This window comes from Ceratosolen solmsi, unplaced genomic scaffold (genome assembly GCF_000503995.2).
Source record: "Ceratosolen solmsi marchali unplaced genomic scaffold, CerSol_1.0 scaffold3, whole genome shotgun sequence".
In the NCBI taxonomy this organism is placed as follows: Eukaryota; Metazoa; Arthropoda; class Insecta; order Hymenoptera; family Agaonidae; genus Ceratosolen; species Ceratosolen solmsi.
The window spans coordinates 608,894-628,841 of NW_011948428.1; the positions used below are offsets into that span (position 1 = coordinate 608,894).

General features: G+C 30.3%; 2 protein-coding genes across 2 annotated transcripts; both read right to left on the reverse strand.

Moving 5' to 3' along the window:
* Nucleotides 1-1,997: 1,997 nt before the first annotated feature.
* On the reverse strand, nt 1,998-3,470 carry LOC105363577 (sulfatase-modifying factor 1). The gene is made up of 4 exons (XM_011501312.1): nt 2,917-3,470; nt 2,654-2,825; nt 2,347-2,530; nt 1,998-2,278 (listed from the first exon to the last, which is right to left on the reverse strand). The coding sequence occupies exons 1-4, from the start codon at nt 3,461-3,463 to the stop codon at nt 2,123-2,125; spliced, it is 1,059 nt and encodes a 352-aa protein (XP_011499614.1). The 5' UTR covers nt 3,464-3,470; the 3' UTR covers nt 1,998-2,122.
* Nucleotides 3,471-5,285: 1,815 nt separating this feature from the next.
* LOC105363681 (sodium/potassium/calcium exchanger 3) lies at nt 5,286-15,144 on the reverse strand. The gene is made up of 9 exons (XM_011501431.1): nt 14,769-15,144; nt 11,452-11,701; nt 9,952-10,139; nt 8,600-8,747; nt 7,998-8,189; nt 7,794-7,847; nt 7,447-7,656; nt 7,155-7,256; nt 5,286-5,991 (listed from the first exon to the last, which is right to left on the reverse strand). Exons 1-9 carry the CDS (start codon nt 14,946-14,948, stop codon nt 5,657-5,659), a joined length of 1,659 nt encoding a protein of 552 aa, XP_011499733.1. The 5' UTR covers nt 14,949-15,144; the 3' UTR covers nt 5,286-5,656.
* Nucleotides 15,145-19,948: the final 4,804 nt, after the last annotated feature.

A 19,948-nucleotide genomic window follows, 5' to 3' on the forward strand; every position in this document is an offset into this window, starting at 1 on the left:
GGAGTCGAGATGTCGTGCTCGCGGACGCCACCTTACGGCCGAGGCTGCGTACCCATGACGTTTAAAAATGCAATAGTAGTGGCGATTAAGACAGAAAAAGAAAAAAGAAAATAAATGAAAAAAATAAATAAAAAAAATAAATACAGATAGAATGCGGTGGCTAGCGGCGATTTGTTTTCCTTTTGCCTTTCGGTCGACGGCGATTGTTCGACGGGGGAGTTGGCGGGACGTTGCGTTGCGGCTATGGAGGAGCGTTTAAATGCCGTGGATTAATGGATGCGGTCGGGTCGCACTTGCTGTCGTCGTGTGTCCGGGCGTCCGGGGCAGATGCCAATTACGGGGAATTCGTAATGAAAGAGACCGAGTGGCTTTAATTCGAGGAAGCTGACTCGTGTTACGAAGCCTGCTCGGCTAAACGGCGACTCGGTCTATTGTATTATAGATTGTAGAATGGCTTTTGAGGTTGAATTATTATATTATGATATTAGGTGGACGTTCGATGGCTCGCTCGATGAATTATCGGATTATTTGTCGTGAAGGTAGTGCAGTCGAGGCAGTGAGGCAGTGGCCACGGCTGTGGCTATCGTTTATCCGTCTTTGGAATAAAAAAAGAAGGCGTTGTTGCACGTAGCAGCCATGAATATTGTATAAGCGTCGGGGAATGTTGTGCAAACGCTCGTATTAGCATAAATTAATTTCTATAATGAAATTGCTACTTAAACGCCTGTTTCATCGATCCATAGCCCCTACTGTTCCTTTCCAAAGAGCATATTATACGCGATGTATAATACCTAGGTTTAAGGTCGTATTTGTTAAAAATTTTGGTCGCTTCGTTAAACAACGATAGCAGCTTACCGAGTCAATTTATTAATTGAATTCTCATATTTTTCATCCGATCATGCATAATAATTAAATTAAACGCATTCGATACTATCGTCCGTTATTAATAATAAGACAGGATTTAATCCAACGAATTAATCTTCATTTAAATTAATTCTTCACAATTGATAATCATAAATTCAATTAAAATGCAACTTGCCTACGCACACGTAACTCTTAGTTATAATACATTCGATATACTTTTTTAATTACGATAGAATCTATTTCCTTATTGGAGTTTTTTTTTTTTTTAACCGAGGATAATTGCTTCTATCGTTGCATACAATACGTCATATTCAATTTGGAAAAGTATTTGTAACAATCACATGGGAAGCGAATGTATTATTTAAAAATGTTAATTTAAAAGATGCGATATTACGATATTTTTGATGCAATATTTTAAAATCACGAACGCACATAATTAATTAAAATGCTTATAATGGTGTTCCTATGGTTTGTTTATCATTTACATTGATTCAATAATAAATAATAATGGCTCTTTGATTTGTGAAAATTTAATTCTGTAGTAATGTTAATATATCGTGTTATTGTAGGAAATATTATTAGTTATAAAGTAATCTTCCTTTTAAATTTTTTTTAATTTCAATTTTTATAAATATTATTTGATCTTAACAATTGGCTATATTGTCAAAGTAAATAAATACATTTTTTTGATCTTACGAGAATCTCTGCTTTTCATAAAAAAAATTTTTTAATTTAATTTGAATAGTCTAATTGATCGAATTGATGCAATATTTATTACGATAGCGAATTAAGTAAATTAAATTGCATTATCAGTGAAAATGAACTTATAATTTATATAAGCAGTTAATAAGTATTTAATAAGTAATATAATTTATATGTGTAATCAATAAATACAAAATAATTACATTTAATTCTATATCTTTTAGTAGGTCATTTACAATGTCTTATTGCTATAATAAAAAATCATTATTTATTTAATTTACATTTTAATATACACGAATTTGATTTTTTATTTTAGTTATTATTCTTTTTACAAAATTATTTTTTATGCACTTTTTTTTTTGTTTTATTTTGCTTCACAATACAAAAACTATTGTAATTATTTTAATGTATAATTAAAAGATAATATAAAATTCATATCACGTTATTTAAATTTCCTCTACTCAACGATCGCAAAAAACAATTATGGAACAGTATGTACATCCTTATTTTCGATGTATAAAGTATAAAATTGATAAATGTATTGTAAGGAATTATTTTATGCCGAGACAGCACATCGAAAACCAAGATTTCCTGCCGAGGTGTCTGGTGTATTTTGACTTCTTGCGGCACAGCGATATCTATAGCAGTAACTTTTATGGCACAGATAAGATCCACCTTTCTTTACCTTATCTGATCCACTTGGAGCTCCAGTCTAAAATGTAAGAATATTTCATAAGAATTTGATAAGAATTCAAAAGAAATTTGTATATCAAAACCTACAGGATTAATTTGTTTTTCGCTCGTGTGGTCAGTCATCCACCAATCTGAAGTCCATTCCCATACGTTTCCCACAATGTTATATACACCATAGTCATTGGGTGGAAAATGCGTTACTGGATTTGTTCCTATAAATCCATCTTCCGCTGTATTATTTACAGGGAATTCACCCTGCCATATGTTTGTTCTATAATATCAATGAGTAAAATAAGGCCCTAAATTTTTAAAATGCTTTTATAATATTTTCTTATACTTAATTTTTCTATTAATACTAATCGACTATCGATTACATTGACATAAACCATTGTACCTATGTTCGTTATTAGGTAATAGCTTATTTCCCCAAGGAAATAGTCTATCGTTAAGGCCACCCCTACAAGTAACTTCCCATTCAGCTTCGGTTGGTAGTCTTTTGCCAAGCCATTTGCAATATGCCATTGCGTCATTCCACGAAACATGAACTACAGCATGGTCCATTCTATCTACAACCATATTAGGACATAAAATTATGCTAATTGCAGATTGATATACGTAAGAGATAAAATTAAATTATGCCAATTAATAATGGGCAACCTGAAATATTCGAATCCGATCCTTCGGGTCTATTCCATGCAGCTTGTTTAACGGGAAGCCACCAAGGAGCTTGCGCAACCACTTCTTTTATTTCATTTTTAACCGTATCACTGAGGAGACCTTCGAATACAAAAGAGTCTCCAAATTTTTCTGCTTCGGTTTTGTGCTCCGTAGCCTTTACAAACTTACTGAAATCTGCATTACTTACTTCATATTTATCTATATAAAAGCTGTTGAGTTCTACTTCCCTCCGAGGCCCTTCCCCATCGGCAACAAAAAAAGGGGCATTCGTACCAATAAAGTAAGAGCCTCCCTTTATTTCAACCATTTTTGCAGTCAAGTCAGTTTTATAAATTGGCTTAAAAAGTTCGTCATCAAGGATATCTTCATTGTCTACAGGGCAAGAACTTTCCTCGAGGCGTTGTCTGTTCAAATTTTTACCACAGCCACAGTCCTTTTCCTCACTAGCGTTTGCAAATATCACAAATACATAAAGCAAACAAATGCATTCACTTATTTTCAATGGAAATGTCAATACTTCGATCATTGTTATATATATATATATATATATATATATATATATATATATATATATATATATATATGAAAGTTGTTGTTATTAATAATACGAAACTGTCCCCTATATTATTCTTTTTATTACTTAAGAAACTAATAAGAAATACAAAAATTGAGAATCCTACGACGACGAGTTTATCACGTTGGTGTGCCACTTGACAGGCACATCGAAGCGAACATTATAATTATCAAATTATCACGCCGCAATGCGTCAAGTGTCCTGTACATTTGTATGCGACAAAAAAAATCATGGAAGTCGGTTTTTATAGGTTAAATAACGTCGAACCAAGTGATTGTTTACTCTGTGTCGTATTTGAGATTGGTGAAAGGCGCGAAAGTAGAGCGCTAAGGTCGATTTCGTTTTGCGCAAATTTTAATTGACTCGGCATAAATATGTTTTAAAATAAGGATTATTGTCGGAAGAGATATAGTTATTGCGTAAGCCTACGTTAAATGATGTAATTCAAAGTGAATTTTTTCTCTCCTTTTTATCGTTTTTTTTTTTTTATTCCGTTTCTTTTTAAATAACTATTATCTTAGCGTAAATTGTTAACGAGTATAGTTTTAGTATAGTAATTGTTACGGTGGCGTGATGTAGGTAAGAATAAATTTAAAGTAATAACGATATATTTATATACAAGTGAAACTATTTACATGCATTTTATGAAATTTTAATTTAACATAAACAACGGTATTGCATAAGCGAATAATATATAGATATTCACAATAAACAATATATTTTGAGAGTGCACGGTTGTTGTTCGATGGACAACCTTTCTTCGCAGAAAAAATACATATTCAATTGTTCACGATATAAGCATTACGTAAAGTATAAGTATACAATTATCAAATCAACGTACTTGAGTTATTTTCAAAATACGATAATTGGATTCGCGGTAAAATCTGACGATTTTTTAAAATATTAATAATAAGTCGCTTCTCTTCGCTAAGCTTGTCATAACGGCATACGTCGTGTTTAATGAGCAAATAATTACAAAATAACTTCGGCAAACGAACTTTACATTTTGTCATAGTCTACCGCCACGATAATAGATAATAAGTCATTTCATTCATAACTTTTGATTAACAATACTATTTTTATATAAAAACGACTACATTCTAAAGTAAATTTACATATTGATATGAAAATTAAGTATTTTATCCGAGCTCAGTTCAGCATTTAAGAGTATTAAATTAACAGTATCGTATAGGATTGTAATTGTTACATATTTATCTTAAGGTGAAATTTTACAGTCCATTAGTTTGTTTAACAGTAAGATTTTTTTAAATACATATTTAATGCAAAAGTGTCTGATTAAACGTATTGACGTTTGGTTTAGCTAATTCAATAATGTTTCCCAAAATTAAGTCCTTTTAATAATATTACAATCTTTTATCAAGTATAATTTTCGCAAGCTGTTTGCATATACGTTGTATTTAATAACAAAATTAATTGTTGAATAAATACGAAAATTTCACAGAAATTTATTTATAATCAGAATGAAATATGAATTTGTTTGAATTTCGACTCTTCGGTCACGATTACACTCACATACGAAACATCTTCGATAGGTACAAATATTATAAATTAACATTATTAATTTTTTAACGAATAAATCAAAAATCAATTATGTACACAGCTACTCACTTACATTTAAAATTAATTATTAATTAATGTTATCGATGATTGGTTTGTTGTTATTTTTTTATTTTTTTTTAATTTTTTTTTTATCGTCTATAGAATACTTTTTTTTTCTATTATATAAAAATAATTTATAAGTTTTAAACTACCACAAGAGATTTTCAGCTTAATATGGATTATGAGAGAAAAAACTTTTGATCTTAAATATCGTCGATTATAGTTTCAAACATTCGATGTATTAATGAGCAAATAACATAATTAATATTTTCCTGCGCGAATAACTTGTTATTATTCTTAGCTTTCGAATCTACAGTGACAAATGAATTATCACGCGATCCGTGACTGTCGGCCATTCCTTATTCATTCACATAAATTGAAAAATTCAAAAATTCTTCCAACGCAATAGCTGGTCTTATTGCCAATAAACCAAGCTCGCAATAATCTTCCACGATAGTTCTCATTTAATATAATGAAAATGTACAACAGCAGCTTCTCTTCGTCCTTGCGCAACAATATAATCCATTAGTGAGGACAAGTGGGACGATTGACGACGAAGAAGACGTTGAGCTCGATCAGGGAGGCCAATATAAGAAAGATGGAGTAGATGCTGAGGCAGATGATGCCGACTTTACGGTCCAATTTGAAGCGGTTGAGGGCGAGGACGCCGTAGAGGATCAACAGGGTCGACATGAGGGATACCGAGCTGTAGATTAGGCCCTCGGAGTTGATTTTAACGAAATGCTGATCGGAGACGGAGGGGTAGAAGGCGGCCTTGACGAACCAGGGCAGACCGAGACAAAGCAGCACATCGAATACATTCGAGCCGATGGAGTTGCTGATTCCCATAGTACCATGACCTGCGGACAACGTTGCAGGTGGAAGTTAGCTTTTTGCGAACAATCGGATTATTCTAGTTACTTCACGCAACCGGAGTTTTTTGTATCATTACTATTTCTTAGCCATACTTACTGCTAGCGAAAAAAGTACTTGAATTTCTGTAATGGCAAATTTCGATCCAATAATATGCTATGGAATATTCATGTATGGCTTATGAGAACGCAAATATAATTCTTTCAATGCTAATCAAAGGTATTCTAATAATTTATTAATAATTTATGAATATCAATCGATAGACATTGAAAATTAACCGTAGTATTATTATCGGTAAACGAGCTTCTTGTTAATATTTATTATTCGTTAATCGTGACTATGAATAAATAGTAATAAATATGCTAATTGGGCGTAAATCGTTACACTTGATACTAGCAAAACGGCACGAGTCTATAGATGAGATAGAAATATTTTACAAGAGTAATAAGGATGAATTTAAAAGCTTTCAGTACGATGAGCTTCGTGTTTGCTATCATTTGTTAAATAAAGTATTTGAATGAATCTCCTTCGGAAAGTTTGATTATGTTTATAAGTACGGTACGATCGATTTTTCCAAGCTTCAACGCTAAGAGAAATGTAATGTACTGTTAATTAAAGCAGCAATGAAATTAAAGTGAAAATAATGAATCTGAAGGCGATAGATATACTGACTTTATGAATGCCAAAGCAATCGATGATATTGATTCGATACTTTTCTTCGACCATAGAGAAAATTTTCTATTTTTCTTTATATGCTAGAGTATGCTAGAGATTTATGGAAGTAATTTTAAAGAAAGAGAACTATATTATTGTTTGGCTTCATAATAATTAATCAAATTAATCTATATCAATCGTTTTGTCTTGTGGTTTTTACTTACTTAATCGAATGATTTATACATTAAATTGATTTATAAACAATTACAAATATCATAATTCTAACAATGCTTCGATTACCGGCCAATATCATTCATCATTTACATAATTATTTGTAATTATTAAGTACAATAAAATTATTAATAATTAATTATTTAAATTCTTTTATTTTTTCTATAAGAATGGCGTTTTACTGGCATTCTTGATGTTATTGATATTACTGATACTTTCATTAAATTCATTAGTAAAACAAAACATAAATAATTAATTATCTTACCTTGATTCGTAACAATTACGCTTGAAACTCCTTCCGGTACGCTCATTCCAGCAGCAAGAAAAGTTAATCCCATTACAGAGTCGGGGATAGTTAAAGTGTCACCTATGGATAAATAAGATTATAGGACGAACGGAATTTGTTAAGTTTTTCACATATTTTTATAGATAAATAACTTTAAAAATATCATTAAAAAAACGTGTATGTACTATGTCGGAGAATAATGAACTTTTACAATCTCCTGATGTTATGTGTCTAATCAATGAATTTGAGCAGTAAAGGTGTATATAATTACCAATAACTGTAATGTTCCAGCCAACCAAATACGACATGACAGCTATCCAAACAATACACATAAGAAAGGTTAAAGGGTACCATTTTCTTAGTACCGGACGTCTACAATCGGGAATTGTAATCAGAAGGATCGCATTGATGGGCCACGTGAGGATCCACCAGCATCTTTCGAAACCATTATTTGGCCAACTCGTCATATTAACGATTTCCACTAAAATTAATATTCCATAAGACAAATTTCAATTATCGTAATTGTTATATTTTTAAAGTTTTCCTCTGTCTTTATTCTTTTTTTTTTTTTTTTTTTTTTTTTTTTTTTTTTATTTTTTATTATTATTATAAACTTACCGAAATCCGAGCTCTCTTCAAAATTTTCGACATTCACTATTTTACTGCAATTTTCTGGCAAAATATTAATATAAATTATGAAATGCAATTTTCAATGGCGATGTTATTTCTTAAAAATTATTCGCTAATAGTTTAAAGCAAATATTATATTATTGATAATATAAGCAAGCGCATAAGAGTATTGAATGGTGAAAGATCGCTAACCAGTTTCGTAAAGCATATCTTTGACTTTGGTATTCGTGAAAAAGTTATTGTTCGACTTAGATTGAATGAATGAATTGTGGAATTTGTCCTTTCCTATGAGTGGACAATCCTCATTGAGGTTCTTATATTTCCTTCGCCGCTTCGAGCTAAAGATACTCAGGCAACTGATTATACGTGTATTGAAGAACATAGCTGAAAACGATAATAATGGTAATATCATGAGTTATTGTCCATGCGAGTTATTTCTTGTAATAGTCTAACTTCATTTCCTTTTTCTATTGCATAAAGGAGGAAAGATAAGGCGATAAGGTGAGTATTCTGTTTAGTCAATGGATTCGTGCAGATTAAATTATGTTCCATAATGTTTAATGGCTTGTAGCGTAATAAATCAGTTATTCCTCACTTAACATTAGACATGTGGGATTTTGAGAAGATTAGTTAAATAGACGATACCGTTAAAAATGTCAACAATTTAAAATCGAAGTCCAAATTAATTAATTAATTAAGTTTCAATCGGCATCAATTCTGGCATTATCAGAACGAATCAAGTTTATAGTTAAATTAATTTTCGTTGTTTTGTTTTTCGAGATAATATTACATACCCAATATATACAATATATAGGTTACAACGAGTAGGAATGCTTCATACCACTCGATACGACCATCATATAACGTGAAAATAAGAAGAAGAACAGTTACTCCATAGGCCAAGGAATCTCGACTTACGGGCCACCAATCCAAAGATAATGCCTATAAATATCAATATATTCTTTTATTATTATTGCCTGTATTATTATTATTATTATTTAATATGTTAAAAAGTTATTTGTGTTTTAAGTCTCTTTGCTAAGCAGATGACTATGATTATCTAATTATTTCTATTATTTTGATAATTTGGATTAAAATTAGATTAAAATTCAATCAGAATGTCGTTTGAGACTTACACTCTAGTATAATTCATTATTTGAAAGTTAATTTCTTTCATGTTTTACAGGAAAATTACCATATACAAATATTATACGCACGCACTGGTGTTTATTAGAATAAAGTTTCGTTTGTATTATTTTATTACATTTTTTTTTTATTTTTTATTTTTTTTTAATTTTTACTCGAGAAAACTTAGATCATAATGAATGTTCAGATCACAATATAAAATTATCATAATAAATTGTCGTGGCAAAATCATTAAATGTATTATGACACTTTTATTATTGTCTTTAAATATTTAAATTACCTGTTCAATTATTTTTTATTGTAGAAAATTACATGAAATATTGCGGAAATGGAAGGTTAAAATGTTTGAAGCAAAAAAGAAGAAGAAACAACAACGATGAGGAAACAACGATGAAGAGAAAGAGGAATAAGAGAATGGAGAAATTTTTAGGATACATTTACCGTTAATAATTAAATAAATAAATATAATCGCAGTGAACTCGAGCGATTAATATAATCTACGTATAGAATGATTTTTAAAGTATCAAACAATTTCAATTGCTAATAAAAATATTAAATAAAACATAAAAACATTATCGAATATAATAATGGACTTTAATCTTTTATTTTATAATTTTTTTTTACTTTTTATTTATATATTCAGAATTCTATCCATTACGTTACTGATACGTCATTATTATCGATTATTTCAAACGCTTCTCAAATAAAAGCGTCATTATTATTATTATAAAAAATTTACAGCCAATTATCTTGGCATTAGAGATTTCAAAAGGTAATAATTAAGCTTTCAACGAAGCTCAATATTAACGCCTGATTGTTTGTTAATTCGCATACGAGGTTGCACTTTTCATTTCCCTTCCAATACCAGACTCATCAAAATAGCGATCAATGTAAAAAGTCTCAATTAATACACAGGGGTACGTACGCGCTTCTACACACGCGAGCGGATGATATTTTCGTTTGAGCTTTCAAAGGGAACAAAAAAGGGAGAAGTACATACTTGGCTGGCGAAGAGGCCGCATAAAGCCGGCACCGCGAGTATATTGAATACAGCGGAGCCGACGATAGTGCCGACTCCCAGGTCGCCCTCGGTAACGAAGGTCCCGACGATGTTGATGAAGAGCTCGGGGCTCGAGGAGGCCGCGGCCATGAAAGTGGCGCCTGCCACGTCCTTCGACACGCCGATTCCTGTCGAATGAATACAATTTTTATCTCTTTTCCATTGGGTTCCGTCGCTTTTCGTAGCGGCAACATCGTTGATTTCGCTAAAAAATTTCGCTCGGGCAATAAATACATTGTTAAAGGACTAAATCAATATTGCTGCAATGATTATTAATTTATTATTCAACGCAAAGAAAAATGCGACTAATGGGATTTTGTTTTTACCATTTATCTAGGTAAGTTGTACTCCGTGCCGTTTAAGTTCTAAAATCTATATATTCTTTCACATATACATAAATTTTAATAGTACAAGGATTCGGATTAACAATCGCTCGATTGCATTTCAAATTCCTATGAATAATAAATATATCAAATATATGTAAAGGCAAAATAATATGAAAAAATGTACTAAAAATTCCCCTCTTTTGATTAGGTGAAATAATTTTATTTACAATTCTTTAAGCTATTTGAATTATAAATTATAAATTATAGGAAGATAAGAAGCATCTACAGCATATTGCCTTAAGTCAGATTTAATTACTCTTGTTGATTAATTTTGATTTTATATATATATATATATATTTTTTTTTTGATTTTTGAAAAATATCTCAATCGTACATCTTTTCAATGAAATAATATTGATAATGGGCTCACTAAAGTACGTAAACATAAATTTAAATGAAACCATCTGTTTATTTAAAGGAAAGATGTGCTTATATAAATTTAAGCATTTCGATTATTTAACAAATAGCTCGAACAGCTTTGTTATAATAATTTTTATTCTAAATAATAAAGCAAATTAAAAACTCTACAATTTTTGCATACTACCATATCGAATTTATCAATCTTATTTCTTAATAAAGTATAATGAATAAATTCTTTTTCGAGCAAATATTTGTTTTTTACTTTTGATATATCATTGTTAAAGAACAAATGACACACCACATACAAATGTTAGCTATTTTTCTTTATCCTTCAGGTATTTGATAAATGAATAATCAGTGAAAATTATGAAGAAAATACGTTTTCATCGCATGGCTCGATACTTGATACTCGATACTCGATTTTAGTGATAGTGATGCGAGTTCTTTGATTTTTCGTATCTCAAATTCTATGAATCGAAAGAGCAGTAAATGTCCAAAAATACGATATTGTGTTATTTAAGTAATTAATTATTCAGATTCAAGTGCTATTCAATCATTCTAAGCAGCTCGTCATACGCGGTTGCATATCGCTTGGCGTCAAACTGCCACACATAAAAATTCCCCGATATCGCAGAAGTTATCGTCACTTCAAATACTTCAATGAGAATATGCCATAAAGTTCAAAAGAGACTCACTCTCGCATATCTTCGTGATCGATGGGACGAAGAAATCGTCGCAGACGATGGCCAACAGAAAGAAGGAGTAAATGGCTGTGATGAAATGTATGATAATGTAGCCATTTTGACGCTGTTCACGTGTAAATCCATCGCTCGGGAACTCGTGGATCGAGGGTGGAGTGCAGTTTCTTGGGAGATCGAGCACCGGCGTATTCGTATCGTTCACCTGCAGTAGCTTCCTCGAGGTACCTTGAAATTCCAAATATTTCTAATCAGTGTAAAGCGAGCTCGAGGAGATGGACTGAATTCACTTTACGAATTTCCGGTTCGACTGGTACATACGGGTCAATGACATTATGATTTTTAACGAAATCGTGTATATAAATAATCTATAAATTATGGCTTATGTTATTAATTATAGTTTGTAATATTTGAGCCATTTGTTTATATATTTGGAATTGTATAATATTAGGGCTCGAAGAAACTTTTTGCGTAGTTCCTGCATTGTTTTTTTTTCTTCGATACCAAGCACTTTTTGAAGTACGATTATTAGTAAACAAAAATTTAAAAGGTAATTTATGTGTATTATAAATATAATAAATGTGTATTATAAATATTATAAAATAAATTACGATAATTCTGTGTTTATAAATAATAATCTTCTTACTATTTTGGCTATTTCTTGTTTTTATTTACCAACATTGATTATAATATCGATAATCTTCATTATCATTATCCCATACATTAATTTAATAAAATATCAATCTTTTCTAGTAATAAAACATTTGAATTCAAATAGTAATCTTTAAATTTCTTCGATATTCTAATTAAATTACGGTTCTTTTATTCGTACTTTTTATTTTTATTTTATAATGAGTAATATATATATATATATTTTTTTTTTAACATGTTATAATGCGAGTATTTCAATGAATATCTGGAAAGTGAAGATAAGGATCAATCAGTCATCCGATATGATAGCCGATTAGCTGTTATGACGTAGAAGATTTGACCACTGGATTGTTATAGAAATATAATGAAATACTTCGCAATAAAAATACTTCGGTCTTTTAGTTAGATTAATGTTATACTAATATTATATTAAGTTATAATAACTATTAATTCATCTTAATTTTTTGTAATTCAATTTATTCACATAATGCAGGCGTACAAGTAAATGAATATTGTGAAGAAATGAAGATCGCTATATTCGTTGCATTTACTTGACAATATATTTTATTAAATAATTTCCTATGTAGCTTAGATATGTTTTATATGGACAAACTTTCCAACAATTTTTTAAAAATTGTAAATAAAAAAGTTGAAAATATTATATTATAAACGCGTTAATTTATGTAAACAATTATTAAAAATTAATAAAGTAAATGATCATAAAACTGTTTAAATCTTAAAGTTGTAAACATATTTCTAAGAAACATCGAATAATTGTATAAGAATATATAACTTTATCAGAAGTTTCATGAATGTGGAAGAAAAATTTACATAATGTAATTTAATGTTAATGTTCCTTAAGAATTATACTTTATATTATACTTTTCACCCATTTCATTAGAGATTCGGGGTGCAAATTAATTTTCAATGTCATTATATGTATTTCCTTGATTACTTTGTGTAGATTAAATTCGTGTAGAAAAGAGAAGTTAATAATTATTTTGTAATTTATGTCTTACTTACTTTTAATGATAGCTATTTCTTAAAACTATACTTGCAAAAAGTTTGTTTTATTTTACATATATAATATGTGATATTGTTTAAATAAGTCATAGAAACTAATTCGTTTAGAATTATATAGTTTTAATAATAAATTTTTATTTTCTTTCATGACATTGTATTTTTCTTTTATGAAAATTTCATTAATAAAAATGGGAATCATTCGTTAAAAGTGTTTATTGAAGCTCTGTGAGTTAAAAATTCATGTATACTCGTAATAATCTTTGAAAATCCCGTTAATCTTGAATTAAGTTAAATTTTTAATATAAAGTTTTTAATAAAAAACGAATGATGTGTGTAGATATTTTAAATAATAATCGCAATCTTATCTGAAATATGTTTTTTTATTTTTTAATTTAAAAACAATGCATGCAATATCTAATGCAATGAATATCTTTAATAAAAAAAATCTAAAGATAATGTATTAACATTAACTGTGATATTTTCATTTAACTATAAAGAATAGTTTATAAATTAATCTGATAAAACTTAGACATTTTTACCGATGCTTTTAAAAAATGAAATACAGTAATAGAATTATTATATTATAATTGAGTAATTTAAAATTAACTTTATAAAACAAAAAAGTAAATATATCTGATTTTTTAATCGAAATTCAAATATAAAGAATTAAGGTAATTAGGAAAATTGTAATTAAAAAGTTTTCGGCTTTCAAAGGCATTTTTGTTAGTGAATATGAAAAAATTAATTATTAAATTAAATTCCTGTTGACTATAAATCAAGTGAATAAAGAAGATAATCGAGTGTTTGTTAAAATTTAGTTATATCATTTGCATTCTTACATAAAAATTAGAATCCTTACACATTGTTTTTCATAGTTTAAATAATAGTTTAAAACAAGTTTTTCCTATTGATTGTAAATCTTCATCATTATTAAATAGACCGAAGATTTTTTATTTTTTAGAAAATTGTTTAATCGACTCTGATCTTATACCATGAATTATTTATGAAAAAGTAAATATTATTATTATTTTTTGTACACGGTTGTCAATGTTGAAGAAATATTTTTTGTCTCGTATGCTATTTATTTTATATATTGTATCGAAGAAATATATGAAAAAAGTTATTCCATATTTTTTCTAATAATTCAAAATTAATATATCACGTGCATCATTAAATTGATTTAACAATTCCGCAGCTACGAAATTTCATTAAATTATTTTCTTTATTACTGATAATTAATATTTTACAAAAATTAAGTAAAATGAGTATTGTTTGTGAGTTGCCAATTATGAATTGGCAAATTCATATATCATATTATTAGTAATAACGACTTTTATCATTTATATTCTGAGAATTCACGTTCTGCTCTAATACGAAGAATATTATTTTGCAAAAATGCAAGTGTCACTTATCAAATATTATTCGCAACAGCAAGCAACAAGTATCGACAATTGTCAAAATGCTCATTACAAAATGTGATGGTTAATAATATTTTGCAATATAGCTTGACGCACTCGATATCCAAATTTATGCGGCTAGTTTCTATGTTCTACCGTCGCTCGCCAAATCTGAATCAACGCAATGCAAATATCCTGAGAGAATATCGAAGGAATGTGGAGCGATTCGAACGAGGAGGATACCGAGAAGAATTGGCGGTCTTCGGCTCCCCGGAACTTACTGATAAAACTCGGCTCGCCGCTTAATCCAGCGCTCGTGTCTCCAGGCACGAGAGCCGCGAGGCCCGAAAACAAGCAGTAGAGGGTCGGTATTGCCAGTACCTGGACCAACCGGATGCCGAGAGTTTGCCCCCTCCTGCCCATAGCCTGCCAAGCTTCTCACGGGCTGCTGGGTGCCCTTGGCTTACTCGATATCGCGCGCTACCACGAGCTCAGCCGGTCTTTCACCCTGGAGGTCTTTGTCTTACCAGCTCGTCGGCGCTTAAATCTCGGGCTCCGATTGCGAACTCGTCGATGACGGCGGAGGCGCTACGCGATACTGACGACGGGAGCTCGTCGCGAGCGGCCGTTGGCAATTTAAGGGCGGCTCGACGAGTCCTTATCGCGCCTCGGCTGTCCGATAAGATTGCGCGAGGAGAGACACCAGGGCGAGTCAGGTAGGAGCGTGCGGCGAGTGACGCCGTGGCCGAAACGCAAACAAAAATGTGCGGCGCCGCGAGAGGAAAATTTTCACGCGCCCCCGTACGGAGGAGTACGTTTATCGCCTCGGACGTCTCGAACGAAGAGAAAATTCACGGGAGCGCATTTTTTGTATGATCGGGTTGTCGGTGAGAGGAGGGAAGATGTAGCGGTGGCGGTGGCGAGAAAGGCCTCTGGTTATACGACTGGACGGTGAGAGGGAGGAAGAGAGAGAGAGAGAGAGAGAGAAGACGAGACGAGACAAGACGAAACGAGACGAGACGAGAGTTAGAAGCTTCCGCTTGACGAGTGGATTGTTTTGTCGAAAAATTTATAATCTCATTTTTGTATATTAGGTTAACTTTTCAGATCAATTTTTCCTTTTTTTACGCTCTCCCGAGCTTTTATGACATATTTGAAATTAAAATGCTTTGCTTTAATGAAAGTACGTTCGATTGGGCATTATTTTAATACTTTGGATGAGCATTTAAGCTTTTACGAGGATAGACACTACATTGTTTATAATTTTCATCTAAACAATTTTAAAATATTTTTTATTTATACACTTAATAAACATTGTTTTTATAAGTATATGTTGTCTATTTAGAAACTTTGAAGAGATGTATGCTTTAATATATAAAACAGAGCTAATAATTATTTACGGTGCAAAATTTAATTTTCTCATAATTTTAATATAAAAGTCTAATTAATTAATATATCAAAATTATTGAGGAAATTTATTTTGATTGTTAATTTTGAAGTTGATTATTTATCAATAGAGATTTTATATTGTTTTATATATTAATAAAACTATATAAACATTGTTTGAAATGTATATTGATCATAGCGAATTCTGTCTATGTACGTTACAAATTTATTATTTATTATCAATGAAATAAGATTACATTCTATTCCTTGTACGAATACTTTTCTTTACCGCTTACTTACTAAAAATATATTATATAAAAACTTTTTAGAATAAATTCTTCAAAGCATTCACCTTAAACAATGAAATAATAACTTCTAACAATAATATATAATATTTATTTTATTGTAGAAAAAGAATCGATAGTTTATAAAAGAAGTAAGTAATTTTAACATCTCGTTAAATTAATATTTAATTATAGCTTATATCAAAATACATCTCAGTTCAGAATTAAAATATCTAACTTTATAGTTGATTAATTTTGGTTGTATTTTGGTATTATTATGTGTAGTGTATCTCCTATATATTGCGTAATAAATTATGTGACATAGAAGTACAAAATAAGTAATATGGAAATATAATATTGTAATGTTATTGTCAAAATGAATGTTATCTATTTTCAGCTAAATATTGCGTTAAATATTTATATATCTATACTATTGTATGGTATGTATAATTAATTTAATGAAGATTCTTTTCCATAATAATGTATTGCATTAAAAGCTATTTTAAATATTGATAAATCTAAATATCTAATTGGATATATATTATTTTTAATGTATATCAAACTGTCGCGGTTATTTCTTTATTGAATACTTCCAAATTTTACACATGATTATACGTAAAACGTTTGTTAATACTGATGCAAAGATAGAATTTACAAAAAATAATATAAATTTAATACATAGACATTACTACATACGACGATTGTTTTTTAAAATTTTACAAATAATTATAAAATAAGTACTATAAAGCGAATATTAAAGAATTTGATTTGATTTGATTTTCTAAGAGAAATATGCAGTACTTTTAATATGCCTAGTAAGCAATATAATTTATCAAATAGAATAGAAAAGACGGGACACGTTGAAATTAAAATTTGCTAAGTTATTGTCAACCAATCGCAACACCATCATTAATTCGATACAAATTATTATCGCGATGTATCTACTATAATAAAATTATCATTATAATGATATTACTTGTAAGATAATTGAAATATTATGTATAAATTACGTATGTATTACATTTTGATGTTATTATATAATAGAAAAATAAAAAATGTAAAATTTATTTTACCATTTAATTAATTTAAATTGTTTTTAAAATTAACAATGAATTAAATCATATTTAAAAATTTCTCTGCTCTAAAAGCTATTCTTAATGCCATTGTAAATATAATTGAATTATTATCATTATTAATATAATCATCGACTTTAAGTTACAAAAAACTAAAAATCATTGTCATTATTTATGAATTAATTTAATTAGGCGTCCAAAGTAATCGAAAATTGGCCGAAAAACGAGATCACTTATCGATCCACGACGTCCTTACATGTCAGGCTCACTAATATCTGGAATAAATAATCGAACACTCCTCTGGCCTCTGCAAAGTAAGAAAGAGAAGAAGCGACGATAATGGATGCAGTCATGGCTCAGCAATTCAACGGGTCATATCACGCGACACATGGATGGAAAAAACAAAGCTCGCAGCATCATCGAGCTGCTGCTCATTTTCCCGCTTCGTAATGACGATTCACGAACGATTCTCGATCGATAAAGGGATCGCGACACGCGTGCCCACGCATCAATCTCACGTTCAAATTGGCAAACTCAATCCCCTCTCTTTCTTACCGTAACCATTCACGTAACAGAGTGCAGCAAACTTGGAATACAGCAAATTTGAAATAAGAGCAAACTTTACGTATTTCTCGCTAAGTAAATAGAATAATAATACGAGTGGAAAGGGAGGCGTTGCGCTTTGCAAGTTTGTCGTGCGCCGAATGTGCATTGGGTTTGTTTAGAGAAAAGAAAAAAAAAAAAGAAAAAGAGACAAAGAAAACCCCCCATAATCAAATTCAAATGAAGTTTTATCGACAAATTAGTGACGTTGACTTAGAAGCCTAAGCTATATTTTCGTATTTCAGATTTTTTTTTTTGTTCTATATACTGGAACGAATTATTCGCTATACATTGAGCATCTCCTACGAAATGATAAATGTCCTTGCCCTGCTATTTCAAAGCTCCATAGTTCGATTATTAATTACTTGTTTTCTACCATAACAGTGGTTCAAGCCTAATTACAACTCAGAAATAGTGAATACTGCACTGCAAATTTACGGAATTTACTTTATCATTAAATCGCTATACACGTCCAAACGTACATAAAAATCATTATTACATTAATCAAGCTTAAATTAAAGCAAATTTAATATCCACGTACAATTAACTAAAATTCTAATGTTAAAGTAAATAATCACCATTTTTATTGCCGCTCGGTCAAATCAACGTTATTACTTGTATTAATAATTGATAAGTGACTATTTATTTTTATTTATTTTTATTTATTTTTATTTATTTTTTAATGATTTAATACATTAATCTTTATAAATAAATTATTTTGAATTATTTATAAATTATTCAAACATCAATGTGATTTACATCTTTAAGGTATTTATATTTATTTTTAATATTAGCTTTAAAAAAAAGCTAATAAAAATAATATTTATTATAAAAATTGATATATTCTGGTGAAATGTCTTTTACACCACTTTTTTTACAACTCGATTCAATTGACAAATCAATTTTCGTTAATCATGCTACGCCGTTTAAAAGAAACTTCTGATCACATTAAAGGAGTTTCCTTTTACATTTTCTAATCGTATATGCAATCAAATCCCGAAGTTTCGATAAATGTCAGTAATCCAAATATGTATAAATTTTTGCAAAATTAAGCAACATTTCAGCAAAGTAATATAATATAAAAATATATTATTAAAGCATAACAATGTGTGGAAATACGAAAACTCGTTAAATAAATGTTACCTCTGTTACTCACTCTCGGAAGATTTACTTCTTCATTATGTAAAAAAAAAAAAAAAAAAAAAAAAAAAAAAAAAAAAGAAAAAAGAAAAAAAAGTCACCACTAGTGATTGACAATCGAAAAACAACAAACTGCAGCTCTCTTAAACGGGAGCTTCCGTTAATAATAATACACCGATGAAGAATTGTTGGCAAAAAATATCGCCAATTATGTAAATAAAGTTAGCGTAATGATAGGTACCTACGGGTACGTGTAATCGGTTGCTTTCGAAGCTAACGACCAGCTGCAGCTTCACAGTGGTAATAGAAGAAGAGGATGAGGGGTAAAGGGTACGAGGGAGCGAAGGAGACAGACACAGTGACAGCGGGGAGGGGGAGAGAGAGAGTGAGATGGAGAGAGGCTGGACAACGAGGGTCGTGAGGAAGGGGCCTGGCAGATTCAACAAACGTTGTCCGACTTCGGAGTAGTTGTTAATGTAGTATGTGTGTGACAACGGGATTGACAGCATGGATTCGACGTTTAACCTAGGAGGAGGTTGGTCTCTCTCTCTTTCAATCACTATTTCTTTCTTCTTTACTCTCTTCTTCATCCTCTTCTTTTTTTTCTTTTTTTTTTCTTTTTTTCTTTTTTTCTTTTTCTTTTTTTTTTTTTTTTTTTTGATTAAAGCTCTATCTATTTGTCATACGACTAATTTTCACGTAAATGTGTACATGTGTGCACTGAAATCTGCATCGAGGATAATTGGTTCGCGGGTCTTTAGGCGGAAAAAAGAGAAACCAGAAGCGCGTGCTTTACTGCCATGCAACTCTTCATTTTCTTACGTTTAATTACTTAACTTCCTCAAAAATAAGCTGTCGAATTCATCTCTCTCTCTCTCTCTCTCTCTCTCTCTCTCTCTCCTTCCCTCCTTTCTTCTATATCGATGAGCTTAACTTT